The 18206-nt window shown below is 47.0% G+C and overlaps 1 protein-coding gene across 1 annotated transcript in view; it reads right to left on the bottom strand.

Annotated features, from left to right (window-relative positions):
* CDH12 (cadherin 12) overlaps positions 1-18206 on the bottom strand; it is a 1126549-nt gene that overhangs the window by 98586 nt on the left and 1009757 nt on the right. Inside the window, exons 6-7 of the mRNA XM_060244300.1 lie at positions 14145-14264; positions 1397-1564 (exon numbers count right to left, since the gene is read on the bottom strand). Of these exons, the coding sequence (XP_060100283.1) occupies positions 1397-1564; positions 14145-14264 (288 nt within the window). The remainder of the gene's footprint in view (positions 1-1396; positions 1565-14144; positions 14265-18206) is intronic.

Raw genomic sequence — 18206 nt, 5'->3', positions numbered from 1 at the left:
GAGCCTTCTCCAGCCCCACCCACCTCACAGGGTGTCTGTTGTGGGGGAGGGAGATAAAGGAGACGGAATGGCCTTGGGTCAGCCATAGTTTTGGCAAAGGTTGTCCTTGAAAGGGCAGCTTCTGTGAGAGCCCTCTCAGCCCCACCCACCTCACAGGGTGTCTGTTGTGGGGAAGGGAGGTGAAAGAGATTGTGAGCCACTCTGAGACTCTGAAATTCAGAGTGGAGGGCAAGATATAAATCCAATGTCTTCTTCTTATTACTACATTGTAATTTATAAATAAATAGTTATACAATATATTTATACAAATAGTTATACAAATAGATTGAGGAAGAATCGCACTGCTATAGCACCAACCCTAAATCAGACTTTTCCCTGCAGCCGCTGTGGCCGGACCTGCCTGTCCCACATTGGTCTTGTCAGCCACCAGCGAGCCTGCAGCAGACGTGGACTATTGCACCCTTCTTAAATCTTCGTTCGCGAAGCCAAGCCGAGAGAGAGAGAGTTATACAACTCACAGCCTGGTTGCTAGCAGGCCACGGACCGGTACCGGTTCACGACCTGGAGGTTGGGGAGCCCTGCTCTAAATGAGAGACCCACAAAGACGTGTGTCTCCATGGAAGGCCATGTGAGGTGAGAAGGAACAAAGTGCAACAGAGAGAGCGGAGGGGTCAGAGGGCAGCTCCCAGGTTAAGACAAAGAGAGGCATCTCATTCAAGGAGATAACACCTAGATACCCTTAGAGCGATGTAGCACCCCCCCCCCTCAATGTCCAGGCCTTTCCCACCCACCCCAATGTCACTCACTCCAACATACAACTGAGCAAAATATTATTTTTTGGCAGCCCAGGCTGTCATAGCATTTGGTTGGAAAGATGCCATGAAATGGACTTTGGATAAATGGAACGGTTATTTATACGAATGGATTAAGTCATCACTACTAAAACAAGGAAAGCAGGGAGAGGATGAGACTGAAGAAATGAAGGCAAGGTGGTATAAATATATTGGATGGGTCAAAACAGGAGGGGTCAGTAATGAAATAAGGCTCAGGCTCCAAAGGGTGTGCCTGGGGTTGCAAATATAAATGAGTTCTATTAGGGTCAATTTGGGATGGGTGGGAGGAGGGAGATAATTGATGGATCCGTAAGATGAATGTAAGATATTGTAGAAATGTAAGATGGAGAAATAACAGGAGTTATAATACAAAATAAAACATATATATATATTTTAAAAAAACCAAAACTGAGCAAAATATTTGCCAGCTCCAGATTAGGAAATCCATACCTTGACACCCCCTCCCTCTGCCCTTCCATGCAAATTCATTAAACCAGTGACCACATTGATAGCAAAGGCGTTAACTTTGATCGCGGACATTATGGCTGCCTGACTGAACTTACTCTTGGGGAATCTTGGTGGATTGTCATTGACGTCAGTGAGGGTGATGTTGACCGTCGTCGTTCCGGCCAGCCCTCCCAGCTGTCCTCCCATGTCCTTGGCCTGAATGAGGACTTGATATTGTTCTTTGACTTCTCTATCCATGTTTGGCAAGGCTGTTCTTATGACACCTTTTTTTAGGGAAACAAAATGCAAAGGCATATTTAACGTATGCTGTAAAGAGACAACGGTGCTATCCTAAGCATGTTCATCCTAATTCTACTCAGGTCTATTCAAAGAGGTTTAGTCCCGGGAAACTGCACTGAGAGCATTCTACATCTTCTTGCATCAAGTTATCAATTCTGCTCAGCATCAGATGCCATCCACGGAAGATTACTTTTACATCGATGAATATCAGCCACTCCATGTAGCTGTCAAGCATATATTAGAGACAAGAGTAGACTGTAGGTGACGCTTTGGAGAAGGAAGACAGCACAGAAGAGAAGAAAAAGACTGCAGATTTATACCCCGCCCTTCTCTCTGAATCAGAGACTCAGAGCAGCTTCCAATCTCCTGTATCTTCTCCGCCCCACAACAGACACCCTGTGAGGTGGGTGGGGCTGAGAAAGCTCTCCCAGCAGCTGCCCTTTCAAGGACAATTCCTACGAAAGCTATGGCTGAGCCAAGGCCATTCCAGCAGGTGCAAGTGGAGGAGTGGGGAATCAAACCTGGTTCTCCCAGATAAGAGCCCACACACTTAACCACTACACCAAACTGGCTCTCATCATCAAATTTCGAAAAGCTAAGCAGGGTCAGTGCTTGGGTAGGATGCCACCGTGGAAGACTCTGCAGAGGAAGGCAATAGCAAACCGTCTCTGAGTCTTGAAACCTCCTTTCTGGGGTTGCCATACATCGGCTGTGAATTAATAATACTTGGCTGTGTTGCCATACGCTGGCTGTGAATTGATCACACACACACACACAAACACACACACACAGGCTCTTTAGGAAGAAGAATCCTTGCCTGGAAAACTGAGATGACTGTGTCTGTAGACTGTGAAAAGACACCCTTTGCATCCAGAGAGTAAAGACAGACGGTCAAGAGTTTGGGCATTTATTTATTTATTTATTTATTTTTATTTATTTGATTTATATCCCGCCCTCCCCACCGAAGCGGGCTCAGGGCGGCTTCCAACATGGTGCTCGGGCTCTCGGGCACCTCAGCTATGGAGGCCCAAGTCACACATATTGCCAGGATGGCATTATTTCATCTGCTGCAGGCTTGGCAATTGGCCCACCTTTCTGTCATGTCCTGACCCAGTAATCTATGCAAGAGTCACCGCCAGGCTACACTACTGTAGCTTGTTTTACACTGGCCTGCCCTTGAGATTGGCCTGGAAGCTCCAGGTGATCCAAAATGCAGCGGCAGGAGTCCTGACAAGATCGCCATGGATGACACACACAGAACATGAGCTGCACCAGCTGCACTGGCTTCCAGGGGAGTACTAAGTCAAGTTCAAGGTTTTGGTGTTGACCTTTAAGGCCTTAAGTGCTCAGGGACCAACACTTCTGGTATGTCCCCGGTAGAGCGTTACACTCCTTGGATAGCAACTTGCTGGTGGCCCCTGGCCCCAAAGATATTCAACTGTTCTCAACCAAGACTAGGGCCTTTTTGGTTCTGGCTCCAGCCTGGTGGAATTCTCTGCCAAATACCATCAGGCCCCTGTGGGATCTTACGCAGTTCCGCATGGCCAGTTTGGTGTAGTGGTTAAGTGCGTGGACGCTTATCTGGAAGAACGGGGTTTGATTCCCCACTCCCCCACTTGCAGCTGCTAGAATGGCTTTGGATCGTCATAGCTCTTGCAGGAGTTGTCCTTGAAAGGGCATCCTCTGTGAGAGATCTCTCAGCCCCACCAACCTCACAGGGTGTCTGTTGTGGGGGAAGAAGATATAGGAGATTGTAAGCTGCTCTGATCCAGAGAGAAGGGCGGGGTAGAAATCTGTGGTCGTCTTCTTCTCTAAAGCCAGGCTTTTGTACTGCCAGGCTTTTGGTCATTCCCCTTCCTCTCTTGCCTGCAAGGTGGTCGCACACTCTGGAATGGGAAGGAATGTGCAGCTTGCCACTGGAATTCTTTTAAAATTGTTAGCACTAGTGGTCTCGATGGATTTCATTCTACGGTTCTCTATGCTTTTTTATCTAGTGTTGTATTGTATATAGCCCACAGTCCTGCAGTAGCAGGGATTGGGTGATTCGGAAACTTAATTAATTATAATAACAACAGCGTTCTAGATACTAGAGTTATTCAAAAATTGTAACAGCTCTTCTCAGAGGGCGTGATCAGGGAACTCCTCATCCCCGACCCAAATGTGAGACCACGCCGTTATTCTTCAGAGATTTCCATATCTGTTAACCAGTTACCAGTTTCACACACACACAGAGACTGCAGAGTGTTATAAACAATGAACTGGGTCAAGGTACTAATTAGAAACATCAAAAGTGCCAGTCCCTCTGCTGGAAGAAAGTTGGCAGTTTGATCTGTGTCGAAATGGTTGCAAGAGTAATTAGGAGGCATAAAAAGAAAGCTGGAGACAAATGCTCTGGCTTCAGAATGTTCCAAACAGGGCTTTTTTGGTAGAAGCCTAGCAGGAACTCATTTGCATAATAGGCCACACCCCCTGATGCTGCCATTGTTTCACGCGGGGCTTTTTTAAGAAGCCCAGCGGGAACTCATTTGCATAATAGGCCACACCCCTGACTCTGCCATTGTTTCACACAGGGCTTTTCGTGGAAGAAGCCCAGCAGGAACTCATTTGCATAATAGGCCACACCCCCTGATGCTGTGATTGTTTCACAAAGGGCTTTTTGTAGAAGAAGCCCAGCAGGAACTCATTTGCATAATAGACCACACCCCCTGTCGCTGCCATTGTTCCACACAGGGCTTTTTTGAAGAAGCAGCCCAGCAGGAACTCATTTGCATAATAGGCCACACCCCCTGATGCTGCCATTGTCTCACACAGGGCTTTTTGTAGTAGAAGCCCAGCAGGAATTCATTTGCATAATAGGCCACACCCCCTGATGCTGCCATTGTTTCACACAGGGCTTTTTTGAAGAAGCAGCCCAGCAGGAACTCATTTGCATAATAGGCCACACCCCCTGATGCTGTGATTGTTTCACAAAGGGCTTTTTGTAGAAGAAGCCCAGCAGGAACTCATTTGCATAATAGACCACACTCCCTGTTGCTGCCATTGTTTCACACAGGGCTTTTTTGAAGAAGCAGCCCAGCAGGAACTCATTTGCATAATAGGCCACACACCCTGATGCTGCCATTGTTTCACACAGGGCTTTTTTGTAGAAGAAGCCCAGCAGGAACTCATTTGCATAATAGGCCACACCCCCTGATGCTGTGATTGTTTCACAAAGGGCTTTTTGTAGAAGAAGCCCAGCAGGAACTCATTTGCATAATAGGCCACACACCCTGATGCTGCCATTGTTTCACACAGGGCTTTTTTGAAGAAGAAGCCCAGCAGGAACTCATTTGCATAATAGGCCACACACCCTGATGCTGCCATTGTTTCACACAGGGCTTTTTTGAAGAAGAAGCCCAGCAGGAACTCATTTGCATAATAGGCCACACCCCCTGATGCTGTGATTGTTTCACAAAGGGCTTTTTGTAGAAGAAGCCCAGCAGGAACTCATTTGCATAATAGACCACACCCCCTGTTGCTGCCATTGTTTCACACAGGGCTTTTTTGAAGAAGCAGCCCAGCAGGAACTCATTTGCATAATAGGCCACACACCCTGATGCTGCCATTGTTTCACACAGGGCTTTTTTGTAGAAGAAGCCCAGCAGGAACTCATTTGCATAATAGGCCACACCCCCTGATGCTGTGATTGTTTCACAAAGGGCTTTTTGTAGAAGAAGCCCAGCAGGAACTCATTTGCATAATAGGCCACACACCCTGATGCTGCCATTGTTTCACACAGGGCTTTTTTGAAGAAGAAGCCCAGCAGGAACTCATTTGCATAATAGGCCACACACCCTGATGCTGCCATTGTTTCACACAGGGCTTTTTTGAAGAAGAAGCCCAGCAGGAACTCATTTGCATAATAGGCCACACCCCCTGATGCTGCCATTGTTTCACACAGGGCTTTTTTGTAGAAGAAGCCCAGCAGGAACTCATTTGCATAATAGGCCACACCCCCTGATGCTGTGATTGTTTCACAAAGGGCTTTTTGTAGAAGAAGCCCAGCAGGAACTCATTTGCATAATAGGCTACACCCCCTGATGCTGTGATTGTTTCACAAAGGGCTTTTTGTAGAAGAAGCCCAGCAGGAACTCATTTGCATAATAGGCCACACCGCCTGATGCTGCCATTGTTTCACACAGGGCTTTTTTGTGGAAGAAGCCCAGCAGGAACTCATTTGCACAAAAGGTCACACCCCCTGCTGGCAAGTCAGCCAGAATTGCGTTCCTGCTCAAAAAAAGCCCTGGTTCTAACAATATTACGTGGTGGCAAAAGAGGAACTGCATGTACAGAAGACCACCTGCTCTTCTAGTAGCCTCCAGTCACACGAGGCAATACAGGCAGAGGCAGGGCCGGCCTTGCTACTAGACAAACTAGGTGATTGCCTAGGGTGCCAGCCTTCTGGGGGGCACCGAATTGGGCGCCCTCATGTGACCCGGTGATGTTATCAGTGCAGGGGGAAGGGTGCACCAGACAGTCTAGACCCGGTCATGGGCAAAGGCTCCTTCCAACCTGACATTCGTGGCAAGGAGAGACTAGTGCTCTGCTGCTTCCAACCCCATAAGCCTCTTCTCTGCTGAAAATGAGAGGCTGCTCAAGATACTTCCTTTCGCTCTTAAAAGAGCCCCTGCCAGGCCAGAAGTGCTGCTGTGAGTGTCACTGTAGAGTGGACCTAAGTAGCCATGATCCCCAACCACAGAAGCCACTAGCTACTCTTGTTTGGATTGACTAGGGTTGCAAGGCAGGTTCTTCAGCCTAGGGCTGAGGACAAGCCCTCTTCGGGAGCTGTGAGTCAGGAGGAAGAGCCAAGCTGAAGAAGAAACTGGTTTAGACAAATAACCAAACAGAAGTGCAGTCATGGATTCAAGTACAGTTTACAGTTTAGGGAGGGGCAGTGAATCAGTGGTAGAGCATCTGCTTGGTGAGCAGAAGGTCCCAGGTTCAATCCCCAGCATCTCCAACTAAAAAGGGTCCAGGCAAATAGGTGTGAAAAACCTCAGCTTGAGACCCTGGAGAGTCATGAATGGGGCTGTGACTCAGTGGTAGAGCACCTGCTTGGTGAGCAGAAGGTCCCAGGTTCAATCCCCGGCATCTCCAACTAAAAAGGGTCCAGGCAAATAGGTATGAAAAACCTCAGCTTGAGACCCTGGAGAGCCATGAATGGGGCTGTGGCTAAGTGGTAGAGCATCTGCTTGGTAAGCAGAAGGTTCCAGGTTCAATCCCCAGCATCTCCAACTAAAAAGGGTCCAAGCAAGTTAGCATGAAAAACCTCCACTTGAGACCCTGGAGAGCCGCTGCCAGTCTGAGTAGACAATACTGACTTTGATGGTAGAAGGCAGTTTCATATCATAAACAAACAACACCTGAGAGAGCACAGCAGAAAGACTCTATGCACTGTATTCAAAAATGCCATCCACTATATTTAAATCCCAAACCTTTGTGTGAGCTATGGGCTGTTCTTCCACAACAGAAGCCATCTTAACATGCAGTGAGTTTTCCTGCATTGGTGTCTGGAATCTTGTGCTAGTTTTTATTATGTAACAGATCACAGTTTTCAGTTTAAAAAAGGAAAATAAAACCCAACGAGAATAATCGTCATGACTGCAAGACCTCATAAGCAGGATTTCCTTCCCTCCTTCCTTTTCTATTAAATGCTTTTTTAAAAGAGAGTAACAGGCCTTTCAAAAGCTGGAGCTCACATACTGTACCAAACTCAAGCGAATAACGGTGCACAGTTAACTTCCAAAAAATGACAAATCACCAAGGTCGTTTTCCCACTGACCTTACTCCGGAGCAACGTCCCTCTTCACTGCGCAGCGTCTGCGCAGATTTTGCAACAACTGCTCCACAGAACCCGGAAGAGCCGCAAAGTCCCGCGGCTTTTGCATCGCAAATGTAAACTGGTTTTTGGCGGTTTTCATTTGCGACGCAAAAGGTCGGGAACTTCCTGGTTCCTCGGAGCAGTTGGTGGGAAATCCGTGCAGATGCTGCACGGTGAAGGGGGACGTCGCTCCGAGGTAAGCTCAGTGGGAAAACGGCCCAAGTTTTATTGCCTACCTTCACCTGGCTGAAGAATACAAGGAATGTTTATCTCTTGGCTCAGAGATGGAACCTGCTGCTCATGGAGCCCTGAAGTTTAGACATTTTTAAATTTACAGATCCAGTTTCAGAGGCAACCCCAGGCAGGGCCTGGATAATCCCATCGAGATTCACCGTGTCAATAATCAGAAAGCGATGGAAGATGCAAATCCCGGAACTGAAACTAGCCCTCTTGCTTCTATTTCAGGCCCTCACCAAATACTCCACTGAGAATACTGTCGACACCCTGATTGGGGCTATATGAACAGCATCTCAGGTGATGAAGCCGGTCTTTAAAAGGTGAGGCATTCTGATGCAGCACATGTCGTTCCTCATTTGGCTTGCCAGCTCCGGGTTGGAAAATATCTGGGGATTTCAGAGGAGCCCCGTGGCGCAGAGTGGTGAAGCTGCAGTCCTGCAGACTGAGCTCTTTGCTCATGACCTGAGTTCGATCCCGGCAGAAGCTGGGTTCAGGTAACCGGCTCAAGGCTGACTCAGCCTTCCATCCTTCTGAGGTCAGTCAAATGAGTACCCAGCTCGCTGGGGGTAAAGTGTAGATGACTGGGGAAGGCAATGGCACACCACCTCGTAAAAACACTGCCGTGAAAATGTCACGATGCGACATTACCCCAGAGTCGGAAACAACTGGTGCTTGGGCAGGGGACTACCTTTACCTTTAAGGTGGGGTTGGGAGAGGGCGAGGGCTTCAGTGGGGTCTAATGCCACAGAGTGCACCTTCCAAAACAGCCATTGTCTCTAGCTAAACTAATCTCTGTTGCCTGGACCTCTGTTGTAATCCTAGGAAATCTCCAGCCATCACCTGCGAATTCGCAACCTATTCCTCATCCAACCAGGGATACGTATACAGACAGAAGTGATCCTCTCTCATTCTATGCATGTATCAAAGCTGTAGGTATAAATTTCGAAGATCATGATTGGACAGAATAAGCTATCAGAGAGGCTGGAGAAACAGTATCCAGTGGGAAACAATATCCAGGGAAATATGGAGGTGAGATACAGTATCTAGGGAAATGTGGGACATTATGTTGCCATCTTTTCCCCAATTCTGAAGGATACACGGGCCTTCCAAGAAAGTTCAGTTTAATGCAGCAACATAACTTCTGGTTTCTGTGTCTGTGACACTAGGGCTTTCCCCCAGTCTCTATGGTCATTATCATAGAGATCAGGGAAATTCCTAGAGTGTCGCTGACACGGTGACATCATTTCTGGATGATCACCTGGAAATGACATTGCTGCATCAGTGCTGCTCCCCCCGTTCTGCTCCCCTCCCCCCCTGTTCAAAGAACAGCAATTCAAGGTAAATTCACAGAAAGCCTGTGGTCTAACTCTAATATCTTTCTGAGGGGGGGGGGACTTTAAGGGCACCTGTTCCAGCTTTTTGGAGTCCTTCGATGGCAATTAATATGAGAGGGCTACTGAAAGAGAGGGATGCAGAAAGAATGAGAGGAGTAGATCCTGGGGAAATCTTAGCTGCTAGAAATCATCTTGTCCAGAAACACACCACACATGCAGCCCAAATGTTAACAACTCAATCCCACCAGCAAGATCTAATTAAAAAGGAACATTAAAGTTATGATTTTTATTCCCCTGAGTTTGAGTCGGGGGGGGGGGGGGACTGGACTCATCCTAATTTTAAAAACATAATGAAGACTTCAGTTTACAGTTGGCACAGGATCTGTTGTTAAAAAGGGTGTGTTTGACAGCGGATGTGACCTCCAGAGAGTCTGGGCTGACAGTCTGCTGCTGCGCTTCACCCCAGCCATTGATTAGCCAGGAAAGGAGGGTTTTTAACAGTCCGTCTGACATTCAAGTACAGATTCACTGGGAGAAGAAATCCCATTTGCAGAAAGGGGGGGGGGGGCAGGCAGACCTTCCTACAGCTGTATTCAAGAGACACAACTCGCAGCATTTAGCGCGCAACATTTCAGTTAAGTCATTGAATTATTAACTACAGACGCCGGAATGACATTTCAGAATATCGGACGAGATGCGCAATTAACTGCCCTCTTGTCCCGGGGGCATTTCGGGCTGTTGATGCATCTTTCTCTCTACCTTCGTCCATACCCACGGATCTTAGAATAACAGTTTGACATTAACCCCACCCCCCACCCTTCAGGGCTGACCACCTACCAAAAGCAAGCAAGCTGGGGGAGAAATGGCAGATTTCTCACTTGCATGGATAAACTTAGGAAAAGTACAGCTGTTTAATCTGGACCCATTTCATCCATTATCCTGACAGCATAACGCACTCCCAAGGGGTACTGCCTTCTGTATGAATTCCGTATGGGGATGCCAACCTCCAGGTGTGATTTAGGGATCTCCGGACTACAGCTCATCTCTGGACTACAGAGATAAATTCTGCTGGAGAAGAAGAAGAAGATATTGGATTTATATCTCACCCTATACTACGAATCTCAGAGCGGTCACAATATTCTTTACCTTCCCCCTCCCACAACAGACACCCTGCGAGGTGGTTGGGGCTGAGAGAGCTCTCCCAGCAGCTGCCCTTTCAAGGACAACTCCTACAAGAGTAGTGGCTGACCCAAGGCCATTCCAGCAGCTGCAAGTGGAGGAGTGGGGAATCAAACCTGGTTCTCTCAGATAAGAGTCCACATACTTAACCACTACGCCAAACTGAAGAAAATGGATGCTTGAGATGGTGGACTCTATGACATTGTGCCCCCCTGAGTGGTGTCCTCTGTCCTCCCCAGGGTCCATCCCCAAATCTCCAGGAGCTTCCCAACCTGGATCTGGCAACCCTAATTCTACACATTATACTACACAGCAGATTGGAATTTATTGGGAACCTGATTAGAGACAGTGTGATTTCAAATGATTAGGAAGGAAGTGTTGCTAGTGTGCTGTGCCCTGCTGCAATATTCCACACACCTGGTGCATTTCCCCCCCGTCACTCTAACACCGATAGCAGAATCCCATGACATTCTTGACCAAATGGAATTCTGAAAGTTCAGATAAAATGTATACTGCATTAGGAAAGGTACAATTGCGTATAAAAAAGACCTGCATGGTTAATGAACAAAGTAATGAAAGCAGTAAAAGGTAAGAAGGATTCCTTTAAGCAGTGAGATAAAAAATGGAGCACAGGCTTTGGCAAATAAAATGCAAGTGCTTGGTGCTTGTTGGGGGCGGGGCACAGAGTGAGGACTTCTAGTGCCCCACTGATGGACCTCCTAACGGCACCTGGTTTTTTTGGCTACTGTGTGACACTGGGACCGATTTCGCATTCACCTTATTCTGCCTTCACGTCCGTCTTCTCCGCGCGGCGTCCTCCCGATTTCCCACTATTTGCACCGGGGCTGCAGGAAACATCGCGGTTTTCGTGCAGCAAACGGAAACCGTTAAAACCAGTTGCCATTTGCTGCGCAAAAACCGTGACGTTTGCTGCAGCCCTGACACAAATCGTGGGAAATCGGGAGGACGCCGCGTGGAGAAGATGGACGTGAGGGTGGAGTGAGGTGAGTGCGAAATAGGCCAGAGTGTTGGACTGGATGGGCCGTTGGCCTGAGCCAACATGGCGTCTCTTATGTCCTTACATTCTTAAGTTAATCAACTTCATTGCAGGTGGGAGTACAGGATAATCTGCTCATATGTTTCCTGACCCTCCTTGTATGTAAAAACAAAAAACTAGCATGTGAAGAATTTGGCTTAAATTAGCCTCCTCCCTGATATCATAGGGGTTTTTTGTGTAGGGGGCTTCTTTTTTCATAAAGGGAAGTGCTTAAACAAGAACCCACCAACAGTCTGAAGACTACTGCTGTGCTGCACAACTGATGGTGCTGTCCGAAGTAGGCTTCCCAACCCCCCCGCCCTGGTGGGGGACCCTCGATTTTGCAGCCTCCTACCCCGCTCTCCAAAAATCCGGAAGGGGGGGAGAGAACATGCGTGTAGGCATCATGTAGTTGTAGAGCTCCTGATCCATTTGTAAAATGTATGCCTTTAAGGCTGTGCAGGAAACAGGAAACAGGAAAGGCTTCATTGGAAAGGGTCAGTAATAGTTTCCATGGAGAACAGCCCCTCCCTTTCTTTTGCTTTCGTTTTCACAGCAAGGAAAGTTCTGCAGGAAGAAGATCTAGTAAGTCTTTGTGTGTGAGAGAGAGGGAGGGGGCAGGGGATTCCCTGGTTTGGAGGCCCTCCCCCCTTTAGAAAGCGCAGGGGGGAGGGAAATGTCTACTGGGCACTCTATTATTCCCTGTGGAGAACGATTCCCATAGGGAATAATGGGGAATTGAACTGTGAGTATTGGGGGCTCTGGGGAGGCTATTTTTTGAGGTAGAGGCACCAAATTTTCAGTATAGCATCTAGTGCCTCTCCCCAAAATAACCCCCAAGTTTCAAAACGATTGGACCAGAGGGTCCAATTCTATGAGCCCCAAAAGATGGTGCCCCTATCCTTCATTATTTCCTATGGAAGAAAGGCATTTAAAAAGGTGTGCTGTCCCTTTAAATGTGATGGCCAGAACTCCCTTGGAGTTCAATTATGCTTGTCACACCCTTGTTCCTGGCTCCACCCCCAAAGTCCCCAGATTTTTCTTTAATTGGACTTGGCAACCCTAGTCCGAAGATTTTCAGTGTACTTAGAAGATTATAACTCTGTTTAGGAATGTGCTGTTAGAAGATGGCATAACTCAGAGATTATGTAGTAAAGATGGGATTCACAGCTCCACGTGTAATCACTAATCTAAATTCAAGACCTAATGGAGGATTTGTAGGGGTGAAGAAGCAAGCAGGAGACACACACAGGCCAGGCCGACTGTAGAGGTCTTCAGAGCATACTCTTGGGGCTCAGTTGAATTAGGCGGTTTGACTCAACTGAGCTCTCAGAGTGAGCTCTGAAGGCTTTTATAGGCCTGGTGAGCCCAGCTCCAGGTGAGGCTTGTCCATATGAAGGCTTATAAGGCCTACAAAAGCCTTTGGAGTTCCAGAGTGAGCCCTGAAGGCCTATAAAAGCCTTCAGAGCTCAATTTTGGAGCTCAGTTGGGCTGGCCTGACCTGGAGGTGAGTTCTGAAGGCATTTAATTGCCTTCGGAGCTCACTCTGGATGGAGCCAAACTCCTGAACTGGATGAACCACAAAAAGATTTGTCCAATGAGTGTCCTACATTCAACAAGTTGAGGGGTGATTTAGTCACCCCTTTGTTTTAAAATAAGGAACAGCTAAATGTGCAAGCCCAGGTGTCATGGCTACTATAAGAAACAAATGACTGTATCACCCTCTGGGTGGCAAAATTCATAGGCACCATATTAAAATATAAGAAAAATAATACTGAGCAAGGTCTTTTAAAGCAATTTTTGCTTTTAACTTCTGCTTTAGGCAATAGCTGTATGAGCAGTATGAGAGAGAGAGAGAGAGAGACAGAGAAGTTCACTGGAGATTCATGATTCATCCAATGGAATTCACAGGAGATTTGTGGTTCATGAGAACCCTAAACCACGAACCTCCAGTGAACCTCCATATTCCCAGTTTGTGCCCATCCCTATTAAGAATGATCATTCTGTTGCAAGCAAGACCAAATAATGCTAGCATACTGTCAGCAAAGGGTTCATTGAAGTTTCAAAATGATCAGACTCGTCTTTGTTAAAAACTAAGTTTCATTTATTGATTACAACAAAGTTACACTCTCTACGGATTCATTGGAACTGATAACAGATAGCTTAAACCATTGGCATTTATGAATACACTTCAAAGGATTTGGCCTTTAAACTATTTCCCATAATAAAACTACAGTCGTCCCTGCAAGTAACACTTTCACGCGCCCGCTTATCTTTCCCTGCTGATGGCTACATGCCCCTCCTGGTGATGTCCTTGCTCGGCCAGGAGGCGCCAGGGAGGCTAGCTGGGCACTCTGCACTTCAAAGGCTTTGCTTGCCTTTGGAACTTTGGTAACATCCATTCTCTCACCCCCTCCTTCCCTTGCAGGCACATAGGTTAGTGGCATTAGGTTTTATGCAGCATTAATGTTAGTAAGCAGTGATTAATAAATTCAGAAAGCAAAATAACTTCAGTGAACATTGCCTGACACATACTGAACAAGAGCCAAAGTTCTTCCTTTATAAGATAAAACAGACAAAAGGTCAAGGTCTAGAATTCCAAAAAAGAAAGTTCCCCAATTCACTTTACCCCTCTTCTGAGTACATTCGCATTCCTTCTAAGGAGAAAAGGAAAATAAGACATTTACACATTTTTCACGGGAGGTAAGGATGGAACAGACCCTTGATTGAGATCAGGATGCTTAGCTGTCAGCAGGTCAAACACTTTCACTGCACGGAATGGAGGCAGATGTCATGTGGCCTCATGCAAGCATTCCATTCATACTCTCCCTCTGAGATTGGATAGGGATTGTCCACCTAATCAGTTTGACTGTTGGAAGGGGAGCAATAACATCTCACTGACAACACTGCTTTATTACCTGTCTTGGGATCAATGGAGAAATATGGCTGTCCCTGAAGAATACTGTAAACCACACGGGCACTGTTTCCGTATGTTGGGTCGTCAGCATCTGTCGCTTTGACCTGCAGCACGTATGCCCCTAGGAGGAAAAAAATACACACACACACATAACAAGTGTTCATTTGGGGGGGGGGGGGGAGAAGTTTCCTATCTGCAGACACAGCTTTTTGGGTGTTGAGCTCTACTTGCATCTGGCCAATTAAAAATATCGGTCAAAGGAGGGTTTCATTCTCTCTCCCTCTCCTGAAGAAGGGCTGCAGATTGTGATGGTGGGAAGAAGATACTTGAAGCTGCTGTCGGCCAGGCAAGCTTTCCCAGGCCTCAAACGAGGGCTGTCAAGTTTGTCACTTGTCCCTTTAGCTGATCCTTCACTATCAGTTTACTCTGAAAGCAATGTTATTGAAGTTCATTTTCACTCATTAAACCTGCTAAAGTGGACAGAGCCCTGGTCAGTTGGCAACCTTATTGCAGAGGGAGATCTTTCACATCACCCACTCCCTAATTCTTTTCACTGAAGACACTGGGACCTTTTGCATGAAAAGCATGTTGTCCCCAACCTCAAAGTTTAACAATTAACCTTGGGCTGTTCCACCACTGTTGAAGGCATTCCTCCCCACACTGCTATAAGATATCGCAGGGGTGGGTGGGAAACATACAACAGGATACTTTTGTCATTTTTTTAAAAAAAGAGAGAAATCCTTCCAGCACTAACAACAATAAAAAGACCCTCTTGTTTTTGTAATATAGTGGGTTCAATGCAAGGAGGAGACATAGTTGCCGTGATCTTTATTGAGTTACAACATGGTAACTAGGGGCTAAGAAGACTGGCTAAGTTGGGCCAACGGGGTCAACTATATACAGTCCTGGGTTCCTACACTAGGACACCATTGGATCATTTGAACCAGCAGGGGGCTTCTGATTGGAGCAGGGCAGCAGGGATTTGGAACCTACTGCCCATTGTTCAAGAGTCCCCAAGCTCATTCCTTAGGCTCCAATGAGCCAGGCAGGAACACTGATACAGAACATTCACATACACAACAGTTTTGGATACAGTATGGAATTCTTAGAATTTCTGAGTTCCCTCATGAGAAGGACTGACAGTATGGTGTAGGGGTTACAGTGGTGGACTGCAAACAGAGAGAACTGTCAAGTCTGCTGTAAACTCTGGTCAAGTCTGTGCCTGATCTTTGGTTCAGGGAAAAGCATCCTGGGTAAAGCCATACTGTATTCCAATGCTGCTAGCTTGAACTCTCCTCACCCCCCTCCTTTCCTTTGTTATGTAGTGTTGCTTTGAAATGGGAATATGTGAACACTTTATCTGAGCCTTCTCAGGCTGGGCACCGGGGGAGGTTGGAGCCATCGGTGCTCAAGGCCAAAACTGGCCTGAGAAAGAAATTGTGACATCACTGTGTGAATGTGCCCTGCATAGTACCCCTCCCTCAAGAATCCCTTTGAAGTACACCTTATATGATTGCATTCTACTGTATAATCTTCAGTCTTTCAATCTTACTGTAGTCGAGAACCATGATATCAATAAACTAGATACTTTGTTTCAACAAAGACTCGTTATTGAATCAGCCGACTTGACAAGAACAGGGTTCAGATTTGCCTCTGCCATGAAGTGTATTCACTTACTGATCTTGGGTCACTCACACTGTAAGTCTACCTTAAAAAGGTACAGGCAGTCCCCTGTGCAAGCACCAGTCATTTCCGACTCTGGGGTGACGCTGCTTTCACAATGTTTTCATGGCAGACTTTTTACAGGGTGGTTTGCCATTGCCTTCCCCAGTCCTCTATACTTTCCCCCCAGCAAACTGGGTACTCATTCTACCGACCTTGAAAGGATGGAAGGCTGAGTCAACCTGGAGCCGGCTACCTGAACCAGCTTCCGCTGGGATCGAACTCAGGTCATGAGCAGAGGGCTCTGACTGCAGTACTGCAGCTTTACCACTCTGCACCATGGGGCTCTTAAGTCTACCTTATCTGATTGTTATGGAGATAAAATTGAGGATGGGCAAACTATGCATGCCATCTTGTGCTCCTAAGGGGAAGGGTGGGATAGAAACATGGTAATAAATTCGTTATTAGACAACCGTAGCCCATAAGCCACTGAACTGGTTTTCTGCTCTGCATACCTGTAAATCTTACAGCCCAATATAACAACATAAGAGAAGCCATGTTGGATCAGGCCAATGGGCCATCCAGTCCAACACTCTGTGTCACGCAGTGGCCAGTATTGCGTTATTGCATGTGCTCTTTCATCTGCGCAACAACGTCAGTCAAGAAATTATATCTGAGTTTAGAGCCTGCTTTAAGACCTCCAAGCAATCTAAGAGCTGAAAAAAATATGACATAAACAAACATCATTAGACATCTTCCCTGACAGAATGACCAAGCCCAAACAACTGGCAGCAAAAATTCAACCAAGTTTCCCACAACCATGGAGAGAAGGTATGCTCCGTCAAGCAGAATTTTGACTTGATCCACAGCACCATGGAGTCACATATCCCATCCATGGCCGCAGCGCACACCCCAAAAAGCACACATCCACCTCTTTGTGGCACTGCCACGGCACAAAAACGTGGTTCCAAAGCACAGATTCACATGGATCTTTGGGGCTTTCTGTTTGGTCACCCCAGAATCACTATCCAATATCATCTTCGAAGTGACAGAATGCACCACAACAATCACAGAGCCACTGCTTTGTGGCACCACCACAACGCAAAAAACATGGTTCCGAACAAGGCTTTTTTTCTTTTTGTAGCAGGAACTCCTTTGCATATTAGGCCACATCCCCCTGATGTAGCCAATCTTCCAAGAGCTTACAGGGCTCTTATTACAGGGCCTACTGTAAGCTCCAGGAGGATTGGCTACATCAGGGGGTGTGGCCTAATATGCAAAATAGGTCCTGCTACAAAAGAAAAAGCCCTGGTTCTGAAGCACAAATCCTCATATTTGTTTCTACTTAGCAGAGAAATGTTAAGGGAGGAAAAGCAAGGAAGAGGAGACTTCTTAAATGGTAAGAGCAAGAGGAAATTGGTAAGATCAGGAGGAAGAAGAGATGAGAGGAAGGAAGAGAGGAGAAGGTAAGGGAAGAACGACAAGTTCAGGGAGAAGTAGAACAAACCTAATAGCCCAGCCCAACTGCCTGGATGGAATGAGGAGCACAGTCCTCACGGAATGACCAGGAAGAGCTACAGACCATTCTGAAGGAAGGCCAGGGAACACATGACATGACTAGACCTAGGTGGCCGGAGATCTCTTGGGATTACAACTGGTCTCCAGGAGACAGTTCAATTCACTTGGATAAAATGGTTGCTTTGGAAGACAGGTCCCATGGCATTACACCACACTGAAGTTCCTCTCCACCCCAAACCCTTCCCTCCTCAGGCACCACCTCCATAATCTCCAGGCATTTCCTAACTAGGAGTTGGCAAGCCTAACTGGACCCCCTTCCAAATCTAGAGCCCCTAGATCCTGAGGCCTTAGTCACAGGACCTACCTCCAGCCAATGCTGTTGGAGAGGACTAGATCCTGGACTACCTGTCCTCCAGGTTCCCCCCCCTCCCCCACAGCAAGTGCTATAAAGAAGCTAGGACTGTGAGGAGGAAATTTAGCAGTGAAGAAGTGCCAGGCTTGCATCCCGTGTCCCAGCGACTGCACACATAGTCCACTGCAGAATCGCGGCTCCATCAAGCAATGGCCAGATGAAGTCCAGGAACAGGTGAAGCTCCTGCCCTACAGGATACCTAATCAGTGAGACTCGCTGGGCCAACCAATTGGTATGGGTAGCTTGCTCCAGCTGACCACTAAGACTGATTCTCCTACCCTGCTCCAAGCCCTAGTTGTCCAAACCAGAATAGAAACATGCCTGTGGAATTCCTGCTGGGGTTTGGGGATCTCCCAGTCTGTCAACACTCCAACAGCCAGCAGAGATCGGGATCACAGAGGTAAACAAGACTGCAGACAAATGACACACTCACTCCATGTAGAAAATAATTCTCAGTGTAAATGCTGAAGG

This window comes from Heteronotia binoei, chromosome 7, assembly GCF_032191835.1.
Source record: "Heteronotia binoei isolate CCM8104 ecotype False Entrance Well chromosome 7, APGP_CSIRO_Hbin_v1, whole genome shotgun sequence".
Lineage (NCBI taxonomy): Eukaryota > Metazoa > Chordata > Lepidosauria > Squamata > Gekkonidae > Heteronotia > Heteronotia binoei.
Note: the sequence above shows the minus strand (reverse complement) of the source record. Positions and strands in the feature narration are given on the sequence as shown.